Source organism: Zingiber officinale, chromosome 4A (genome assembly GCF_018446385.1).
Source record: "Zingiber officinale cultivar Zhangliang chromosome 4A, Zo_v1.1, whole genome shotgun sequence".
In the NCBI taxonomy this organism is placed as follows: Eukaryota; Viridiplantae; Streptophyta; class Magnoliopsida; order Zingiberales; family Zingiberaceae; genus Zingiber; species Zingiber officinale.
The window spans coordinates 121,061,449-121,080,338 of record NC_055992.1 but is presented as its reverse complement, the minus strand read 5'-3'; the positions used below and the strand labels follow the sequence as shown (position 1 = coordinate 121,080,338).

Genomic DNA, 18,890 nt, shown 5'->3' with positions numbered 1-18,890 from the left:
CCAGTGTGTCTGTTAATTTGTCCTTAGGCGGAAAAAGTAAATCAAATAGCTATTAATATAAGTGACCATGATACAGAAGAAGACATGAGCAAATGCGTATTATAAAATAATAACTTCTTAAGAAGCGTGTCTAAGTATATTTATCTTTTATTCACTTAGAGGTCGTCCCACGAAAATATTTCATCTGCAGTCAACTAATACACGAGTGGTTCAGACACAAGCGTCATTTATTTGCGCCGAAAATCGAATCCTCATCGTTGGCAAACTCGTCACACCAAATCCCGAGGTGATACGGGTTTCTCCTAGCTATTTAAAGAGAGGAGGAGGAGGAGGAGGAGGAGGAGCTGCAGATGAGTAAAATTTGGAAAAGGATATCGACAATGTCTGTTGTTACTTCCGCTGCCCAAGAGGAGTCCCAGCGGGACCTCCAATTCCATGCACGTGTAATCTCCACCTTTTTCATGGCACTCCTAATCATCTCCTTCCCGTTATTGCTTTTCTTCTGCCTCCACCGCCGCCAGAAGGCCAACAAAGAATCCAGCAGCCTTCGACTCGCACCCGGCCCGCCGGGCCTCCCAATCATCGGCAACCTCCACCAGATCAGAGGCCTCCCCCACCGCTCCCTCCACCAATTCTCCCTTGCCTACGGCCCCCTCCTCCGCCTCCGGCTCGGAAGCGTCACCGCCATCGTAGTCTCCTCCCCCGCCCTCGCCCGCGACATCTTTAAAACCAACGACCTCGCACTCTGCTCCCGCCCCAACCTCACGACCTGGCGCCTCCTCTCCTACGGCGGCCTCGAAGCTGCTCTCTCCCCTTACTCCCCCCGCTGGACCCGCGCGCGCCGGCTCTTGGTCGTCCACTTCCTCTCCCCGCGCCCGGTCCGAGGCCTCTCCGCCTCGAGGGAGGAGGAGGTGCGCACCCTGATGAACACCGTGGCCGCCGCTGCCGCTTCCGGCCGCACGGTCAACCTCAGCAAGAGTCTGATCTGTTTGGTGTGCTCCATCATGTGCCGGGCAGTGTTCGGGAAGAGGTTCGCGCCTGCGGGAGAATGCTCGATGAACGAGATCGGGGGCATGATATTTCTGACGGCAGAGCTTTTGGGGGAGTTCGTCGCCGGGGACTTCTTCCCATGGGCTCACCGCTGGCTCAACGCTGTCACAGGAGTGCAAGGGAGGCTGGAGAGGAACTTCAAGGAGTGGGACAACTTGTTCGAAAGGGAAATTAAAGAGCGCGAACGCACCGGCACTGGCGGCGGTGACGACGGTACCTATGCCAGTGTTCTGGTGCGCTTACTCAGAGAGGAACAGGGTAACAACGAAGGCGGCCTCACGAGAGACGGCGTCAAATCTCTTCTCCTTGTAAAAAAACACGTGCCATCCAAATTTTGCCGAATTACGAAATCCTAAAACTTTGATTTAGAAATTGTGTTGATCTAAAAGGAGTAATTTCCTCTTAATGAATCCCAATCTTTATCAGGACTTGATGTTCGGCGCAACGGGCACAACGGCAGCGACAATGGGATGGGCTATGGCGGAGCTACTTAGGACTCCTCGAGCACTCGCTAGAGTCCAGGAGGAAGTCCGCCGAGTGGCAGCCGGAAAAAGCTACGTCGACGAGGGGGACCTCCAGCGGCTCAGCTACCTGCACGCCGTCGTCAAGGAGATCCTCCGACTCCACCCGGTCTCCCCCCTGCTGCTCCCCCACGAGTGCCAGCAGCACTGCAAGGTAGCTGGCTACGACGTCGCCGCAGGCACTAGAATCTACATCAACGCGTGGAGCATCGGGCGCGATGCGGACGCATGGGATAAGCCCGAGGAGTTCCGACCGGAGAGGTTCGAGGGCAGTTCCGTCGACTACCTGGGGCAGTGCTTCGAGCTCGTGCCCTTCGGCAGCGGCCGGAGGATCTGTCCTGGGATCTCGATGTCAGAGTCGGTTATGTGGCTTACACTTGCCAATCTCTTACACGGCTTCGACTGGGCATTGCCGGCAGGAGTGAGAAGGGAGGATCTGGACATGAGCGAGGTGTTTGGGCTCGTCGCTAGCAAGAAGGAGCCGCTCGTGCTGATTGCAACTCCGGCGAAGTTACTTTAATTGGATTACGTCAGAAATAAATAAATATATAAATAAATAAAATACGTGATAGTATTTATTGACGCTGCCACGAATTGATCGACCGTCCGTCATGTGGGATTACGTATCTTTTATTAATTGTCGCGTATGTTTTATTATGTTTGGCAGTCTGTCATAATTCTGCCTATGTTCGTAGGGACGAACTGTTGACGGATTTATATTTCAGTCATGTTTTTACATCAATAATTTATCAAATCACGCACCTAAATATCTTAATTGATCAAAAAACTTATACAATTTTTGTATTTACCAAAGGACGTATTTTGTCAAGTACACTTCCCTTTTTATCCTTTTAATCAAATATTTTTTTTATCATTTTTCTTTTCTCCCTCTTCTCTTTCCTATCTCCTCTTTCATCAACGACATTTAAAATTTAGTTAATTTTTTCATAACATTTTAATACATTTAGAGAAGCTAAAATAAATTATGAATAGTAAATTTAAACTCCTTGCAACATCAGGAATTTACAGAAATTGAAATTGGTGTAATCTGATGTCTCTAAGTCCATCAGTGGGTTTCGGTCAAAACCCACTGATGGACTTAGAGAGCTCCGATTGCACTCATTTCAGTTTCTATGGATTTCTGGTGTTGCAAGGAGTTCAAATATACTATCCATTATTTATTTTGACTTTTAGAATGTGTTAAAATATAAGAAGAAATAATCAGCAAAAAAAATTCATATCAGGCCCACGTTGGACCTGATATGCATCATATCAGACCCACGTTGGGCCTGATATGACGTGGGTCTGATATGGAATCATATCAGGCCCAACGTGGGCCTGATATGATTCATATTAGGCCCAATGTGGATCTCACTCTATTAGGAATGTTTAACTGTTTTAGAAACTCTTCATTTCATAATGGATGTGTTTATGATTGCTCTAAGTAGAAAAATAGATAAGGGCATCAATGCATATCCTCCTACATAAATGTTTCAGCTAGTGATGAAATCAAGTGGAAAAAGGCAGTAGCAAAACGTTGAGAGTTCTCTGACAAATTAGAGAATGTATAATGCTTCATTACCTGTAAGAAATACATATGCAAACACTTAGAACAAATAGTCATAGTATAGTTATTGAAAAAAAGAGAAGATATGTATAATTCCAATAAATAGAATTGACACAATACCAGATAGACCTAATTCTTCTACTAGCATGTAACTGCAAATAAGTCATGACTCACTTATTTCTTCTTTCTTTGTAAAAGAAAATTAATCTAGAAAATGAGATCACTTACGAGAAATAAGGGAAAAGGACAAAGAGACGTCACTCCAAATTCTGAAGGTTGAAAGAAAAGTGTGCAAATTATTTAAATGGGAAAAAGATACCAAGCAAAAGCCAGAGGAATTGCAAAAATCATTACTTTTCGATATCCAATTCAGCATATTTGAAGAGGTATTCAGCAGTGAAGGCTTTTCCAATATACATAATTTTTCAACGCCCCAACAAAGACATACATCATGAACTGAGATTTAAGTCAAAATAAAATGTTACATTGGAAATGAAGAATTCTTAAAACAATTGAGCATTCCTAATAGAGTGAGATCCACATTGGGCCTGATATGGAATCATATCAGGCCCAACGTGGGCCTGATATGATTCATATCAGGCCTAAAGTGGAGTTTTAAATGTCGTTGATGAAAGAGGAGATAGGAAAGAGAAGAGGGAGAAAAGACAAAAAAAAAAGTTTGATTTGTCAGAAGGATAAAAAGGGAAGTGCACTTGAAAAAGTGCGTCCTTTGGTAAATACCAAAGTAGCATACGTCTTTTGGTCAATTAAGATGTCTAGGTGCGTGATTTGGTAAATTGTCGTTTTTACATTCATAAAAAAGAGCATTTTAAATAAAAGAGCACCTTAATTTCCAATATTACTAAAAACGAGCCCTAAAAATATTATTATTCCTTTTCTATCTCTCCGGGCAACCTAATCTCCTCTTTTTCTCTTCATTTTCTAATACATCCTTCCTATCCAAGATTAAAAAAGAATTGATATATTACTATATCAAACCCAACTATAGATCTGATATTTTTCCATATCAGATCTACTCTGGGCTTACTATTTTTCATATCAGGTCCAGCGTGAGTCTGATATTTTCCCATATCAGACCTACTCTGGGCCTGATATGGTCCAATATCAAGCATAATATGGGTCTGATATTTTTCATATCAGACCCAATATGATCTTGATATTTTTCATATTATGCGCAACCTAGACCTAATATAAGGCCTAATATTTTATCATATCATGCATGTTGGGCTTAATATGGAAAATATCAAGGCCGAGCTAAGCCTGAAATGGTCCAATATCAGGTCTAGTATAAGCCTGATATTTTCTCATATCAGGGCTATGCATTGAAAAATAGCGTGGGATTTAGAAGGTTGACGGGAGGAATAGGAAGGGAATAACACTATTTTTAGTGCTCTTTTTGATAATTTTGAAACTATGATGTTTCTTTTGGTAAATAAGAAAAGTGGTGGTTCCTTTTGATAAAAAACTGTATATATTTATGTAGGTCCGTATATGATGATTTGTGTTGAAAAATACTAATATATATATATATATATATATATATATATATATATATATATATTGATCTTGTCTGAAATCTGCGAGAATGTGTGATGGTTCCGATGAATGATGATTCCGAAGAAGATGAACTTTTGGAGATCCGGAGGAGTTCCTCAACGATCCTGCGCACAGCGAGACTAGACAAAAAAGCGTTAGCGACCTATGACCGAGATGAGAATCCCTGGCTAAGCCCTCCGACGCTCAAGTCAATTCCCTCTCTTCAAAGTGGAAGAAGAAGAAGTAATGAAAGTATGAAGAAGTAGAGTTTCAGATGCCAGAGTTTGTGAGCGTTAGCATACCTTGCCAGTGGACAAGACTCCTCTTTTTATACTACCTCATATAACCTCCGTAGTCATGAGGTGGTCCCCGATTTGTTAGAGTTTGTTAGAAGATGGAGAAAGTACAACCTAGACCTCTTTCAATAATTCTTCAAGGAATCTTTTTCATACGCCAGATGTATCTCTTTTGTCATTTATGACACCTCATTTCGATGAAATATGCAGAATAATATACCCCTACAACTGAAGAAACTTCGAGAGAATATTTCCTATCCAACTTGCCAGGCTTTCATAAAATAATCTACTACATGCATTTCAACCGGTCATTCAAGTCAGCGACATATTAAGAATACCTTTGGTGAACAATATCTTGATCGATCGTTTAAACCGATCATATATGAAGAATACCTTTGGTGAAGCATATCTCGATCGGTCGTTTAAATTGATCATATATGAAGAGTACCTTTTGTGAAGCATATCTTGGCTAATCATTTATATACTAAAAGTTTTATAGGGTCGAGTGCCCTTAAGCTCGATCAAACTTTATCCGCCCGAGCGCATATAAGCATATGTTTGTGTTTGCTCGATCTTCGCTCAGTCATCCATATGCTAGAAGCTTTATAGAACTGAACGCCTTTAAACACGGTCGAGCTTTGCCTGTCCGAGCGTATACAAGTACATTTGTGCTTATTCGGCCTTCGCTTGGTTATTCATATACTATAAGCTTTATAGGATCGAGCGCCTTTAAACTCGGTCAGGCTTTTGTCCATCTGAGCGCATAAAAGCACATTAGTGTTTGTTCGGCTTTCACTCTTGCTTGGTCATTTATATGCTAGAAGCTTTATAGGGCTGAGCGCCTTTAAGCTTGATTGGACTTTACCTATCCGAGTGCATATAACCACGTTCGTGCTTGTTTGGCTTTCGCTTGGTCATTCATGTTGGACCGGGTAGGTCGGCTGGAGAGTGTAACACCCCACCCTCCTCACTACTAGTCTGCGAGGGCGGAGTGCTACTGGACTACTAACTTTACTTAATTACAGTTGTTCACATGTAAAGATCAATACATAAACTCTCTAAAAATGCAATTAACTAGCAACGGAAAACTAAATGACTCATCTAATACATTCTTAATAAATGGCAATCTTAATAAATCCTTATGCTAGGTCCCAAGGCTTCTATAGTCCAGGCATCACACATCCATCTACACCTCCTTGTCGTCTTCCTTTGCTATAACTTTTCCTTTCCTTTATCTACAGTAAGAGGAAAATGCAACTATAAGCAAAATTACTTAGTAAGCGCTATCTAACTCACAAAACTCGAATATGCATGTAACTGGAAGAAGTCTAAAACTGAATGCTCAGAAAGAAATACTACTCATACTCATCTACTAATAAAAGAACAAGACATGCTGAAATGCTAAACATGTAAAGCTCATGCTCAAAAAATAGTAAAGAACAGTAAGCTAATCTAAATAACATGCTAGCATAAAAGAAAACTCAGCTTGCTGATTTTAAAACAAAGTGAAACTTAATTCATCTGTTCTAAACTTATTCTTTAATTCACTTGTTTAAAACTTATTTTTTTTTAATACTTTATACTTATGTAAAAATTGTTTTACTTGTTCAAAAACTTATAATACTTCAAAATAATAATCAACTTCTCTTGGGCCCGACAACTGTGCTTTTACTTTTGTAACGACCTGACCCATTTGGCGGCCCATTTGGCGACCCTCGGGTCGTCGACCGTCGACCGTCGGCCGTGTCGTTACTACTAGGTTATCTAAACCTAGGGACGACTATGGGAGCCCAACCCAAGGACAACTGAGAGTCGAGCACAGTGCCACTGATAAAAGTAAAATACTTGTTATCTTTTAATACTTCTAATATATAATGCCTCGGCATTTTCTTTAGCACCTTGTGTGCCAAATTCCCTAAAGTCTTGACTTTGGGATCTACTTAAGGCCTTGGTCTTTTTCTTTCTTTTCTTTATCTTTCTTATACTTTTCTTAAACTCAAAATACTGATAGGGAACTCAAAATTTGTAATTGAAATGCTTAATGAAAAATCTACACTGCAATGCTTAATTAAAATCTGCATTATAAGCTTACATAAAAATCTGCACTTATAAGCTTAATTAAAAGCTGCACTATAGGCTTAATTAAAATCTGCACTATAAGCTTAAATAAAAATCTGCGCTATAATCTTAATTAAAATCTGCACTATAGGCTTAATTAAAATCTGCACTATAAGCCTAAATAAAAATCTGCACTATGAGCTTAATTAAAATCTGCACTATAGGCTTAATTAAAATCTGCACTATAAGCTTAATTAAAATCTATTCTATAAGCTTAATTAAAATATGCACTATAAGCTTACATAAAAATCTACATATGAGATTAATTAAAAATCTGCACTATAAGCGCTCATCATGCTTCGAATTCAAGAGGAACAAAGGTTCGAAACTACTCCTACTGCAGGTGAGAAGCACTTACCTTGATTCTTGGACTCACAACCGAACAAAAAGGGCTTCTAGGACCTTGGCCGGCCGTCGGAGACCCCTAACTCCCTTTCGTTTTCTGCCCGGGCTCCGCCATCGTACGCAGAAGAGAAGGAGAGAATGGTTTAAGTCATGGGAAAACAGAGCATCAACTTGTCCTTTTTATAACTTAATATTTCTGTTAACTCCTTAAATAAATTCACTACTTTTTCTAAACAAATAAATCCAACATCAACTTATCCCTTTTATAATATTCTGTTAATTATCTTAAATAAATTCGCTACCTTTTCTAAACAAACAAATCCAAGATCAACTTATCCCTTTTATAATCCAATATTATGTTAGCTATCTTAAATAAATTCGCTACATTTTCTAAACAGAAAAATCTGTTTTCACACCTAGTCAGCTTTCTTTTGACCAAGTCAAAGGTCGTGGGTTCAATTCTCGGCTTAGACATTTTTTGTCGAAACTTCCTTCGTTTAGTAAAAATACCAAACGACCTCCAAAAATTACATAAAAATACTCTAAAAATCCCTAGAATATTTCTATAGTATTTTTAAATATTTTTAAATTACTTTTAGGACTCTAATTGAGGAAATTTGGGGCGTTACAGAGAGGGTTGAGTTGCCTGAAACACTAAAATAAACACCTTCTCGATCTTTCAACTCAAGGTTGCAGCAATAGCAAATAAAATTAAACAGAAATAACAACTTAAATAAAATCAGTAAAAGGTCAAGAATTACTTGGTTACAACCTAGATGGTTGTTAATCCAAGGCAGTAGAAAGTTCACTAACAATCTCCTTCACTGAAGGTGGATAAGCCTTTTACACACAATAAAAGCTCAGAAAAGACTAGAAAAGTGAATACACAAGTTGCTATGTCTTTCCTAGGTCCAGGATCTTTTTATAGCTTTTGGAAAATCTTATCCGCAGACTGAAGGCGCCTTCCATAGGATTGGGAGGTGCCTCTAGCGAGGCCAAGGATAAAACTTTATCCTTTTCCACAACGGTCAGAATTGCCTGGTCGAAGGCGCCTTCAATAGCCATGGAAGGTGCCTTCCATGATGAGTTGAAGGCGCCTTCCATGAAGGTTTAAAGGCACCTTCCATGCATAATGAAGCCGCCTTCCATCACAGCTTCTTTTTCTCTTCCTCTCGCTCTTTCGTTTGGGTGATTTCGGCCAACCGAAATAAGGTTCACCCGAACCCAATTTCGGCCTTCTCCTCAAGCAACTTTCCTTCTCGGCTTCTCATCCCTTGGACGTCGTGCACATCCTTCTCGTCCACCGGTGTATTCTTCCGCAGCATCTCGTCCCTTAGACGTACCGAGCTCGTCGGCTCTCTCTCGTGTCGTCCTTTTCGCTAGCCACGTCTTTCGCTAAAAATAATCATAACATAACAGGGATCAGGGATCAGAACATAACAGGACCTAACCTAACTTGGTTGATCACACCAAAAATAATCTTGGGCTTCCAACAATCTCCTCCTTTTCTGATGTGAGCAACTTAAGTTAAGTTAGGGTAAACCAACCATCAAGTAGAGATAATAAAATTGCTAACCCAAGTAAAAAATATACAATAAAGTACAAAAAGATTTTTAAATTTAAATTTAACTACTACCTCCTCCTAGACATAACCTTCCCTTCTCCCCCTTTGATCACATAAAAAATTAGGGTAACAAAAAAATCTAAGGGTAAAAAAAAAATTAAGAAAAACTTAATTTCTAAGTAACTTGTAAGTAAAAAAAACTTTCTAAGTAAAATTTGCAAGAGAAAAAAAAACTCTAGGTGAAATTTACAAGTCAAGAAGAAAAACAATAAATGTTAAACCATTGACAACTATTGAAAGCATTAATTTAATTTACTATTTCATATTTATCAGTTTGTCAATTAAATATTCAATTCATTAATTGGCTTTCAGGCTGTGGTGAGACACTAGACCTTCTTGGTTATTGGATCATCAACCACTTCTAAATAAAGCCTCTTAAAGAATTTAAATATTTAATCTTCTATCTAAAAGTCCTAAGTCCAATTTTACTTTTAATTTATACAAGTTTTTGGAACCCAATATAGCTTCCTTCCTACAGGATTAATTAAGAATTTTGGAGGTACGTAACTTTTTAGAACTTTTCTAATTTGATCCCTATGAAATCTAAGATATTAGCTTAGTCTTTTAAAATTCTGAGTTTGAATAATTGAACATGAATGGTTTTTCAAGTTTTCTACTTGTCTCTTTAATTTATCGTTTTCCAATTTTAATTTTTTAAAATATTCTAATAGACAAAATTTGGCTAAAATTATTTTTAATTCTTTATTTTCTTTTTCAAGTTTGCAACAGTCTTTCGTTAATAATTTAACACATTAAACAACTTATTAGGTGGAAGAGATCGTACATGATTTACCTTGTCGATCTCATTGTCCGTAGCTCCCCCTGAACTGCTATTTTCTTCTGTTGACGCTCCTCCTTCATCGATGCTCTCGATGCTCATTTCAGACAAGCTTTCTTTGTGTTTGTCTTCCTGATGCCATCAACACAAGTCCTGAAAAAGCTTCGACCTCTGATTCGGACGACGTTTCGTCCCACATCGCCATTAGGGTCTTGTATTTGTTATTTTGGATCAACTTCTTGTTCTTGCCTTTGTCCTTCTCGTTGATCTTTAACTTAGGGCAATTGTCTTTAATGCGCCCTTCTTCATTGCAGTGGTAGCATCTGATTATTCTTCTCTTTCTACCCTGCGGATGGTTAGATTTTCAAGATTTAAGTAATTTTTTAAAACATCTTACCATCATTACCATTTCGTCGTCGAGAGAGAGGACTCTGAATCTTGTTCATCCATCTTTGCCTTAAGGGTAATGTCGTGCTTTAGCTCCTTCTTTGTATCTACATATTTCGATTCATGCACTTCAAATATTGAAAATAACTCTTCTAAGGTAACAGATTCTAAATCCTTAGAGATATAGTAGACATCTACTAATGATGCACATTTCATATTTCTAGGGAATGTATAAAGAGCGTACCTTAGTGAATCTTGATTGCTTACATTTTCTCCGAGATTCGAAAGTCCGGTGATGAGCTCCTTAATCCTCGAGTAAAGGTGTGTAATGGTCTCGTCTTCTTCAAATCAAGTAGGTGAGATGGTTGCGAAGTAGGTCCCATCTCGCAAGTTTCGCCTCCGAGGTTCCTTCGTGTAGTTCCAAGAATTTCTCCCAGAGTTCTTTTGCGAACTCGTAGGCTCCGATCCGATTGACTTCTGGTGACGGTAAAATGCTCAGCAGATGAAACTCTGCTTTGTTGTTTGCCATGAAGTCGGCTTGTTCTTTCTTCGTCTGATATGGGTTAGGTTTAGTAGGTCCCCAGTGAAAAGGGGAAAATGGATAGCAGAATTAAGCAAGTATGAATATCGGCTGGGATAACAGACTTAAAAAAATATAAGTCAATATCGGCCGGGGTAACATGCTTAATAAAATATAGGCCAATATCGGTCGGAGTAACAAGCTTAAGAAAGTATAGGTCAATACCGGCTAGGATAACAGGCTTAGGGAAATATAGGTCAATACCGGCTGGGATAACAGGCTTAAGAAAGTATAGGCCAATATCGGCCGGGGTAATAGGCTTAAGAAAGTATAGGCCAATACCGACCGGGATAACAGGCTTAAGGAAATATAGGTCAATATCGGTCGAGACAACAGGGTTAAGGAAATATAGACTAATATCGGTCGGGGTAACATGCTTAAGAAAGTATAGGCCAATATCGGCCGGGGTAACATGCTTAATAAAATATAGGCAAATATCGGCCGGGGTAACAAATATTTCAAGAATATTTATAAATAGCTTAATGAAGATATCTGTAGTATGTGACTGTATAACATGTTTGCTAATTTAGCGGGAAGAATGTTTCTAGACTCTTCTACAGGCACTAGGCAATAAAGAAGGTACATCTGGGGTACAATAAAGATTCCTTAAAAGTTATTTTCTGCAAGTACATGGCTTACGTCATCTCATAAAAAACTCTAACAAATCGGGGTTCACTTCATGACTACGGAGGTTATATGTAGTGGTATAAAAAGGGGAATCCTCTCTGTTGGCCAGGTATGCTCATGCTTATGCTCACACTCACAACCATTCATTACAAACCCTAGTTTCAGTTACTGTTCATCTTCTTCTTCCTTCTTCCACACAAAGAGAGATCACTAACTTGAGCGTCGGAGGGCCTAGCCAGGGATTCCCACCCCGGTCTTAGGTCACTGATGATAGTGTTGGCGGTTCTCTTGTGCGCATGAAGTCATCGGAGCTCCAGATCTTGGTATTTTTTACCGAATCCTTCCTTTCGTCTTTGGATCTTCGTACAAGGAGGGTGTTCTATGAATTTATTCTCCTAGATCTGCTTTGGGTTTCTCGGATCGGTATTCCACAGGCATTATTCTTCATCAGCAGTAAGATTTTCTCCTAGCTTTCCATTTTGTTAAGCTTCTCAGATAGGATCAAATTTGACACCATCTGTGAGAACTTCACCTAAATCTGAAATTGCAAAATGGAAGACGCTGGAAAATCGAACCTACTCATTATTAGTCGTGAGGATCTAGATTTCCTCACTCATGTGCAGAAGTCTCTACAACAACAACAACAACAACAACATGCTCATACTGGAGCTACTCTGCCAGTAGCTCATAATCCGACGATCTCGACTACTGATCATCGAAAGGGAAAAGAGTTGGAGGAGGAAGATCGTGTGTATATTACTCCGGCCATGGCTTCTCCAACGAGATGCCCTCGAGCTTTTCTGCGTACTCCTTTAGAACAGGGAGGACGAAGGCCTGTATTTCAAGAATCCTCTGGTGAGGCACCGGACAAAGAGAAATGTAAAGCTAAAATGATGGTGGCTAGTGATAGCTCACCAAAAATAATTATTTCTCCATTTTCTCAAGGTGTAATGGATGATTTGCTTCCTAAACGATATCAAAATCTTCAAATCGGCGAGTATACTGGAACCACAGATCCATAGGATCATCTATTAAAATTTGAGAACGTAGCATTATTACAACAATTTTTTGATAGAGTAAAGTGTCGGATGTTCCTTACAACACTTGGAGGAGCTGCTCAACGCTGGTTCAAGAGATTACCTGAAAATTCTATCCGAAGGTTCAAAGATTTCAAGAAGGTTTTCTTGCATCATTTTTCTAGTAACAAGAGGTATCATAAAACTCCCTAGAGTTTATTAGCCTACATTAAGAGATTCAATCAAGTAATTATTGATGTACCTAATGCTACTACTGAGATATTAGTAAGTGTTTTTTCTCAAGGTTTGAATGATAATGATTTCTTTAAAGATCTGGTGAGAAATTCTCCTACCAATTTTGATTCATTAATTGAGCGTGCTACTGCATTCATTAATGTTGAAGAAGCTCAGGCTACACGCAGAAAAGAAGATACTACCTCTTCTCCTGCTCCTGTTAAGGAGAAAGCTCTTGTTCCCGTTCACCCACCAAGGGGGCCTCGAGTAATCCCTCCACCCCATCGTCATGTAGAGTATCGTCCACAAGCCATACAACATGTGGAGATGCAACAAGAAGTACCAAGAAGATGATGCACTTATCACAAGACCAACAGTCATCATACAGAAGATTATTTTGTTTTGAAAAATAGGAAAGCGAATAGGGACATTTATCAAAGGCGAAATTACTATCAACAGTAATATTCCAGGCAGCAGAGTCCACTTAAGATAGAATATCGCCCGGTAGAACCTCAACCAGGTGTATTACCAAACCCGGCCGGTATAAATCAGGTGCCTGAGAAAAATCAGCCTGAGGCCACGACAGCCCGACAAGAAGAGAACAGAAGCAATGCCGCTCGAGGTAGTATTAATATGATCGCGGGCGGGCCCACTGATGGAGACTCCAACAGGGCCAGGAAAGCACATGCAAGAAGACTCAAGATCCATGCTTTGGGATGCAGCATGGAAAGAGCAGCAGGGCCGGAAATCAGTTTCGGGCCCAGAGATCTGGAAGTGGTAGAAATACCCCATGATGATGCACTAATAATTAAGGCTGTGATAACCAATTATACTATTTCCCGTACTTTTATAGACACTGGTAGTTCTGTAAATATTATTTTCAAAAAAGCTTTTGATCAACTGCAGATTGACCCGAGTGAATTTCAACAGATGGTGACTCCTTTATATGGATTCACTGGTAACGAGGTACAACCGTTCAGTCAAATAAAGTTGGTCATATCTATGGGGAGGAGCCCCTCATGAGAACAAGAAGATCTTACTTCATGGTGGTGGATGCCCCCTTCTCCTATAATGTGATACTGGGTCGACCGGCCTTGAATGAATTTAGGGCGGTCGTTTCTACTTTTTGCCAGAAAATTAAATTTCCTGTTGATGACCAGGTCGGGGAAGTACGTGGTGATTAGAAGACAGCTCGTAAATGTTATGTAGAGATTATCAAGACTGAAGCTAGTGTCGCCCAAAAAATGCAAAGAATGGAGGTTAATGTCATTCAAGAAAAGTCACCTGTCCTGGTTTATGAGGAGAAGGAAGAAGTCCAGATACAGACCGGTCAGCCTTAAGCCATCACTTATGTCGTGGCTGATCTTGATCCTACGCTGAAAATAGAGCTGGTTCAATGCTTGAAGAAAAACAATGATGTTTTTACTTGGACGATCAAGGAAGTCACGGGCATTTCTCCTTCAGTAATGGAACGTTTTTTACATGTCTTCCCAGACGCTCAGCCTGTTATGCAAAGAAAAAGGAATTTCAGTGTGGAGCAAAATCAAATCATTAAAGAAGAAGTTGCTAAACTGATGGAGGTCGGTTACATCAGGGAAGTACAATTCCCTAGCTGGTTAGCTAATGTCATTCTAGTCTCTAAACCAAGAAATAAATGGAGGGTATGTATTGATTTCTGGGATCTTAACAAAGCCTGCCCAAAAGATTATTATCCCCTGCCCCGGATCGATCAATTAGTAGATTCCATGGCCGGGTGTGAATATATTTCTATGTTGGACGCTTATCAAGTCTATCATCAGGTTCCTCTTGCTAAGGAGGATTAAGAGAAGGTCAGTTTTGTGACATCTGAAGGTACTTATTGTTATAATGTTATACCTTTCGGACTAAAAAATGCAGGAGCAACTTATCAAAGACTTATGAATAAGGTCTTCCAGAAACAGATTGGAAGGAATATGGAAGTATATGTCGATGATATTTTAATTAAGTCTCTTCAGGCTACTGATCTCTGTAGGGATATAGAAGAAACTTGCAGAACATTGAGGCAGTACAGTCTCAAGTTGAACCCGGGCAAATGCCTGTTTGGAGCAAAAGGTGGAAAATTCCTGGGCTATATGGTGTCCGAACGGGGAATAGAGGCCAACCCGAGCAAAGTCAAGGCACTTCAAAACATGGAGCCACCACGCAATATGAGGGAAGCGCAAAGCCTCACTGGACGGATCATAGCCTTGTCCAGATTTATTTCAAGATCGGTCGATCGTAGCTTCCATTTCTTCAAAATACTCCGGAAGGCTAACAAATTTCAGTGGGACGAAGAATGTGACAAAGCCTTCCAGAAATTGAAAGATTACTTGTCCACCCTTCCCGTGCTGGCTAAGCCTGTAGTAGGAGAAACCTTGTGGGTATATTTGTCGGCCAATGAAAATGTTGTAGGCTCGGTGTTAGTTAAACAGGAAGGGAAAGAGCAACAACCTGTATATTTTTCTAGACATTTATTAAAAGGAGCCGAGTGTAGATATGCTACACTCGAAAAGTTGGCCTATGCATTAGTGTTAACTACTCGGAGGTTGCGTCCATATTTTTTAGCACATGTAATTATTGTATTGACTAACAGTACTCTCGGGCGGGTGTTGCTTAACCCAGAGGCATCTGGTCGGTTGATTAAATGGACGACCGAACTTAGTGAGTATGACATACAACACCAACCTCGCTCGGCCATTAAAGCACAAGCTCTAGCAGATTTCATCATAGAAGTTCAAGGTCCTTAAGAACAGAGTACTTGGAAAGTTTATGTGGATGGATCTTCAACCAGATAAGGTAGTGGAATTGGTATTCTCCTTATATCTCCAAGGGAAGATAAGCTTCAACTTTCTGTCTGGCTGAATTATAGGGTCACTAATAATGAAACAGAATATGAAGCATTGATAGCAGGGTTATAGGTCGCTCGGCATGTAGGGGCATCCCGGGTTTATATTTATTCTGACTCTCAGTTAGCAGCCCAATAATTATCAGGTAACTTTGAAATCAATAACGATAGACTCAGGTTATATGCTGAGGCATTTGATAAATTGAAGACTCAGTTTCAAGAAGTAAATATACAAAATATTTCTCGATCTGAGAATCAGGTAGCGGATGAATTAGCTAAATTAGCTTTTGCTATAACACCATGGAGCTTAGATCGACCAATTGAGCATACATTATTAGTATCTTGTATTGAGAGACAAGTTGAAATAGAGATACAAGGTGATTGGAGAGCACAAATCATACTATATTTGCAGCAGGGCATTCTTCCGATTGATGCAGAACAAGAAAGAATATTTAAGAAGAGAGTTTCCCAATACACCATGATAGGGGAGCAGTTATATAAAAAAGCTTTCTCCAGACCTTGGCTTAAATGTATTGGAATAGAAGATATACAATTTATCTTGCAAGAGGTTCATCAAGGCTCATGTGGCAGTCATATAGGAGGAAGATCCTTAGCTCGCAGAATTTTATTAGCAGGATATTTCTGGCCTACTTTACAGAAAGATGCTGCCAAATTTGTAAGAACTTGCATTTCTTGTTAGAAACATCAGAATATTCCACATCATCCTATTATTGAGAACCTCTATAGTTTCCTGCCCCTTTGATCAATGGGGCATGGATATAGTTGGTCCATTTCCTATGGCAACCGCACAGAGAAGATTTTTATTAGTAGCAGTAGATTATTTCTCTAAATGGGTAGAAGCAGAGCCACTTGCTCGGATTACTGGATATGCGATTATTAAATTCTTGTGGAAAAATATTGTTTGCAGAATCGATATTCCCCACAAGTTAGTCTCTGGTAATGGAAGGCAGTTTCAAGGAGACAGAATCTTAGATTGGTGCAAAAGCTACGGTATTACTCAAGCATTCACCTCTGTGGCGTATCCACAGAGTAACGGTCAAGCAGAAGTAACCAAGAGAGAGATTATAAGAGGTCTAAAAACCAAGCTGGATCATGTCGGAGGCAGCTAAGTAGATGAATTGCCCAGTGTTCTTTGGGCATATTGCACTACACCTCGAGAAGCTACAGGGATTACTCCTTTCCAACTAGTTTATAGAGGATAAGTTGTAATTCCTATTAAAGTGGGAGTAGAATCCAACAGAAGACAACTATATGACGATGACAATGTAGGTAGATGACTTATGGAGCTAGATATGATAGAAGAAATTCGAGACAAAGCTACAACTCGTCTTATATCATACCGACAACGAATGAGACAAAATTATAACAAAAGAGTCATCCCGAGATTCTTCCAAGTGGGGGATCTAGTATGGAAGCTTGTCAAGCCCGCGGGGGATGTTAACAAATTAGCACCACAATGGGAAGGACCCTACAAGGTGGTATAAAAATTTGCATCAGGTTCGTATTATCTCCAAGACACAGAAGGAAGAACTCTCGGGCGCCCATAGAGTGCAAATCATTTACAACCCTACCAAAATTAACAAGTTTATATCGCTCGAGAAATATAGATATCCCTGACGAGCGGATTGACGCCTCTTCAGTATATTCCAATCATCCAGTAATGTGAAACTTAGCACGTCCAAAAGAAAAAATCAAGTTTACTTTAAGCAATTTTCCTCCGTTCGGCCCTGCGAATAGATAACAAGTATGCTCATAATTTGTGTACTTCATTTAATTTGGTAAATACAATGCAGGCCAAGTATCGCCCGAAAAATAGACACAATTTAAACAGCGTGGTGATTACCGGGCAAACATTTTTATTTTTGCTCAAGTGGTCGGCAATTGGGAGCTTTAAGGAATGACCGATCAGGTTTCCTTAGGGAATCTCAAAGACGTTAAATCATCACAAGGTTAGTGAAAGCATTTTTAGTTTCACTCAAATCATAGTCGATCGTGAAATCTCTTGAAGAAGCTCAGACGGATCTTCTTGAGAGGAACCGGAGACTTTAAACTATCACAAGCATAGTCGATCGGGAAATCTCTTAAAGAAACCCGGACGGGCCTTCTTGAGAGGAACCGAAGACTTTAAACTAGTACAAGCATAGTCGATCAGGAAATCTCTTGAAGAAACCCGGACGAGCCTTCTTGAGAGGAACCGGAGACTTTAAACTAGTATAAACATAGTCGATCGGAAAATCTCTTGAAGAAACCCGGACGGGCCTTCTTGAGAGGAACCAGAGACTTTAAACTATCACAAGCATAGTCGATCGGGAAATCTCTTGAAGAAACCCGGACGGGCCTTCTTAAGAGGAACCGGAGACTTTAAACTATTACAAGCATAGTCGATCGGGAAATCTCTTGAAGAAACCCGGATGGGCCTTCTTGAGAGGAACCGGAGACTTTAAATTATCACAAGCATAGTCGATCGGGAAATCTCTTGAAGAAACCCGGGCGGGCCTTCTTGAGAGGAACCGAAGACTTTAAATTAGTATAAACATAGTCGATCGAGAAATCTCTTGAAGAAACCCGGACGGGCCTTCTTAAGAGGAACCGGAGACTTTAAACTATCACAAGTATAGTCGATCAGGAAATCTCTTGAAGAAACCCGGACGAGCCTTCTTGAGAGGAACCGGAGACTTTAAACTATCACAAGCATAGTCGATCAGGAAATCTCTTGAAGAAACCCGGATGACCCTTCTTGAGAGGAACCAGAGACTTTAAACTAGACAAGCAGAGTCGATCGGGAAATCTCTTGAAGAAACCTGGACGATCCTTCTTGAGAGGAACCGGAGACTTTAAACTAGTATAAACATAGTCGATCGGGAAATCTCTTGAATAAACCCGGACGAGCCTTCTTGATAGGAACTGGAGACTTTAAATTATCATAAACATAGTCGATCGGGAAATCTTTTGAAGAAACCCGGACGAACCTTCTTGAGAGGAACCGGAGACTTTAAACTAGCATAAACATAGTCGATTGAGAAATCTCTTGAAGAAACCCGGACAGGCCTTCTCGGGAGGAACCGGAGACTTCAAACTATCATGAGCAAAGTCATGCAGGATTGAGTACCTGGTCAAAATATGATAGAGCACAGGACTCTATTGACTCAAATTAATCGAAATTACATGCCCGACCAAAAACTCAAAGGTTGAGGAAATTCTTCATATTAAGGCGCTCGGGATTACATCCCTGACCAAAAACTCAAAGGTTGATGAAATTCTTCATGTTAAATCGTTCGGGATTATACGCCTGGCCTAGACTCAAAG

At 40.1% G+C, this 18,890-nt stretch overlaps 1 protein-coding gene across 1 annotated transcript; it reads left to right on the top strand.

Annotated features, from left to right (window-relative positions):
* The first annotated feature begins 350 nt into the window (after nt 1–350).
* LOC121973605 (cytochrome P450 71A1-like) lies at nt 351–2,178 on the top strand. Its single transcript, XM_042524999.1, has 2 exons — nt 351–1,358; nt 1,477–2,178. Exons 1-2 carry the CDS (start codon nt 351–353, stop codon nt 2,089–2,091), a joined length of 1,623 nt encoding a protein of 540 aa, XP_042380933.1. The 3' UTR covers nt 2,092–2,178.
* The last annotated feature ends 16,712 nt before the right edge of the window (nt 2,179–18,890 follow it).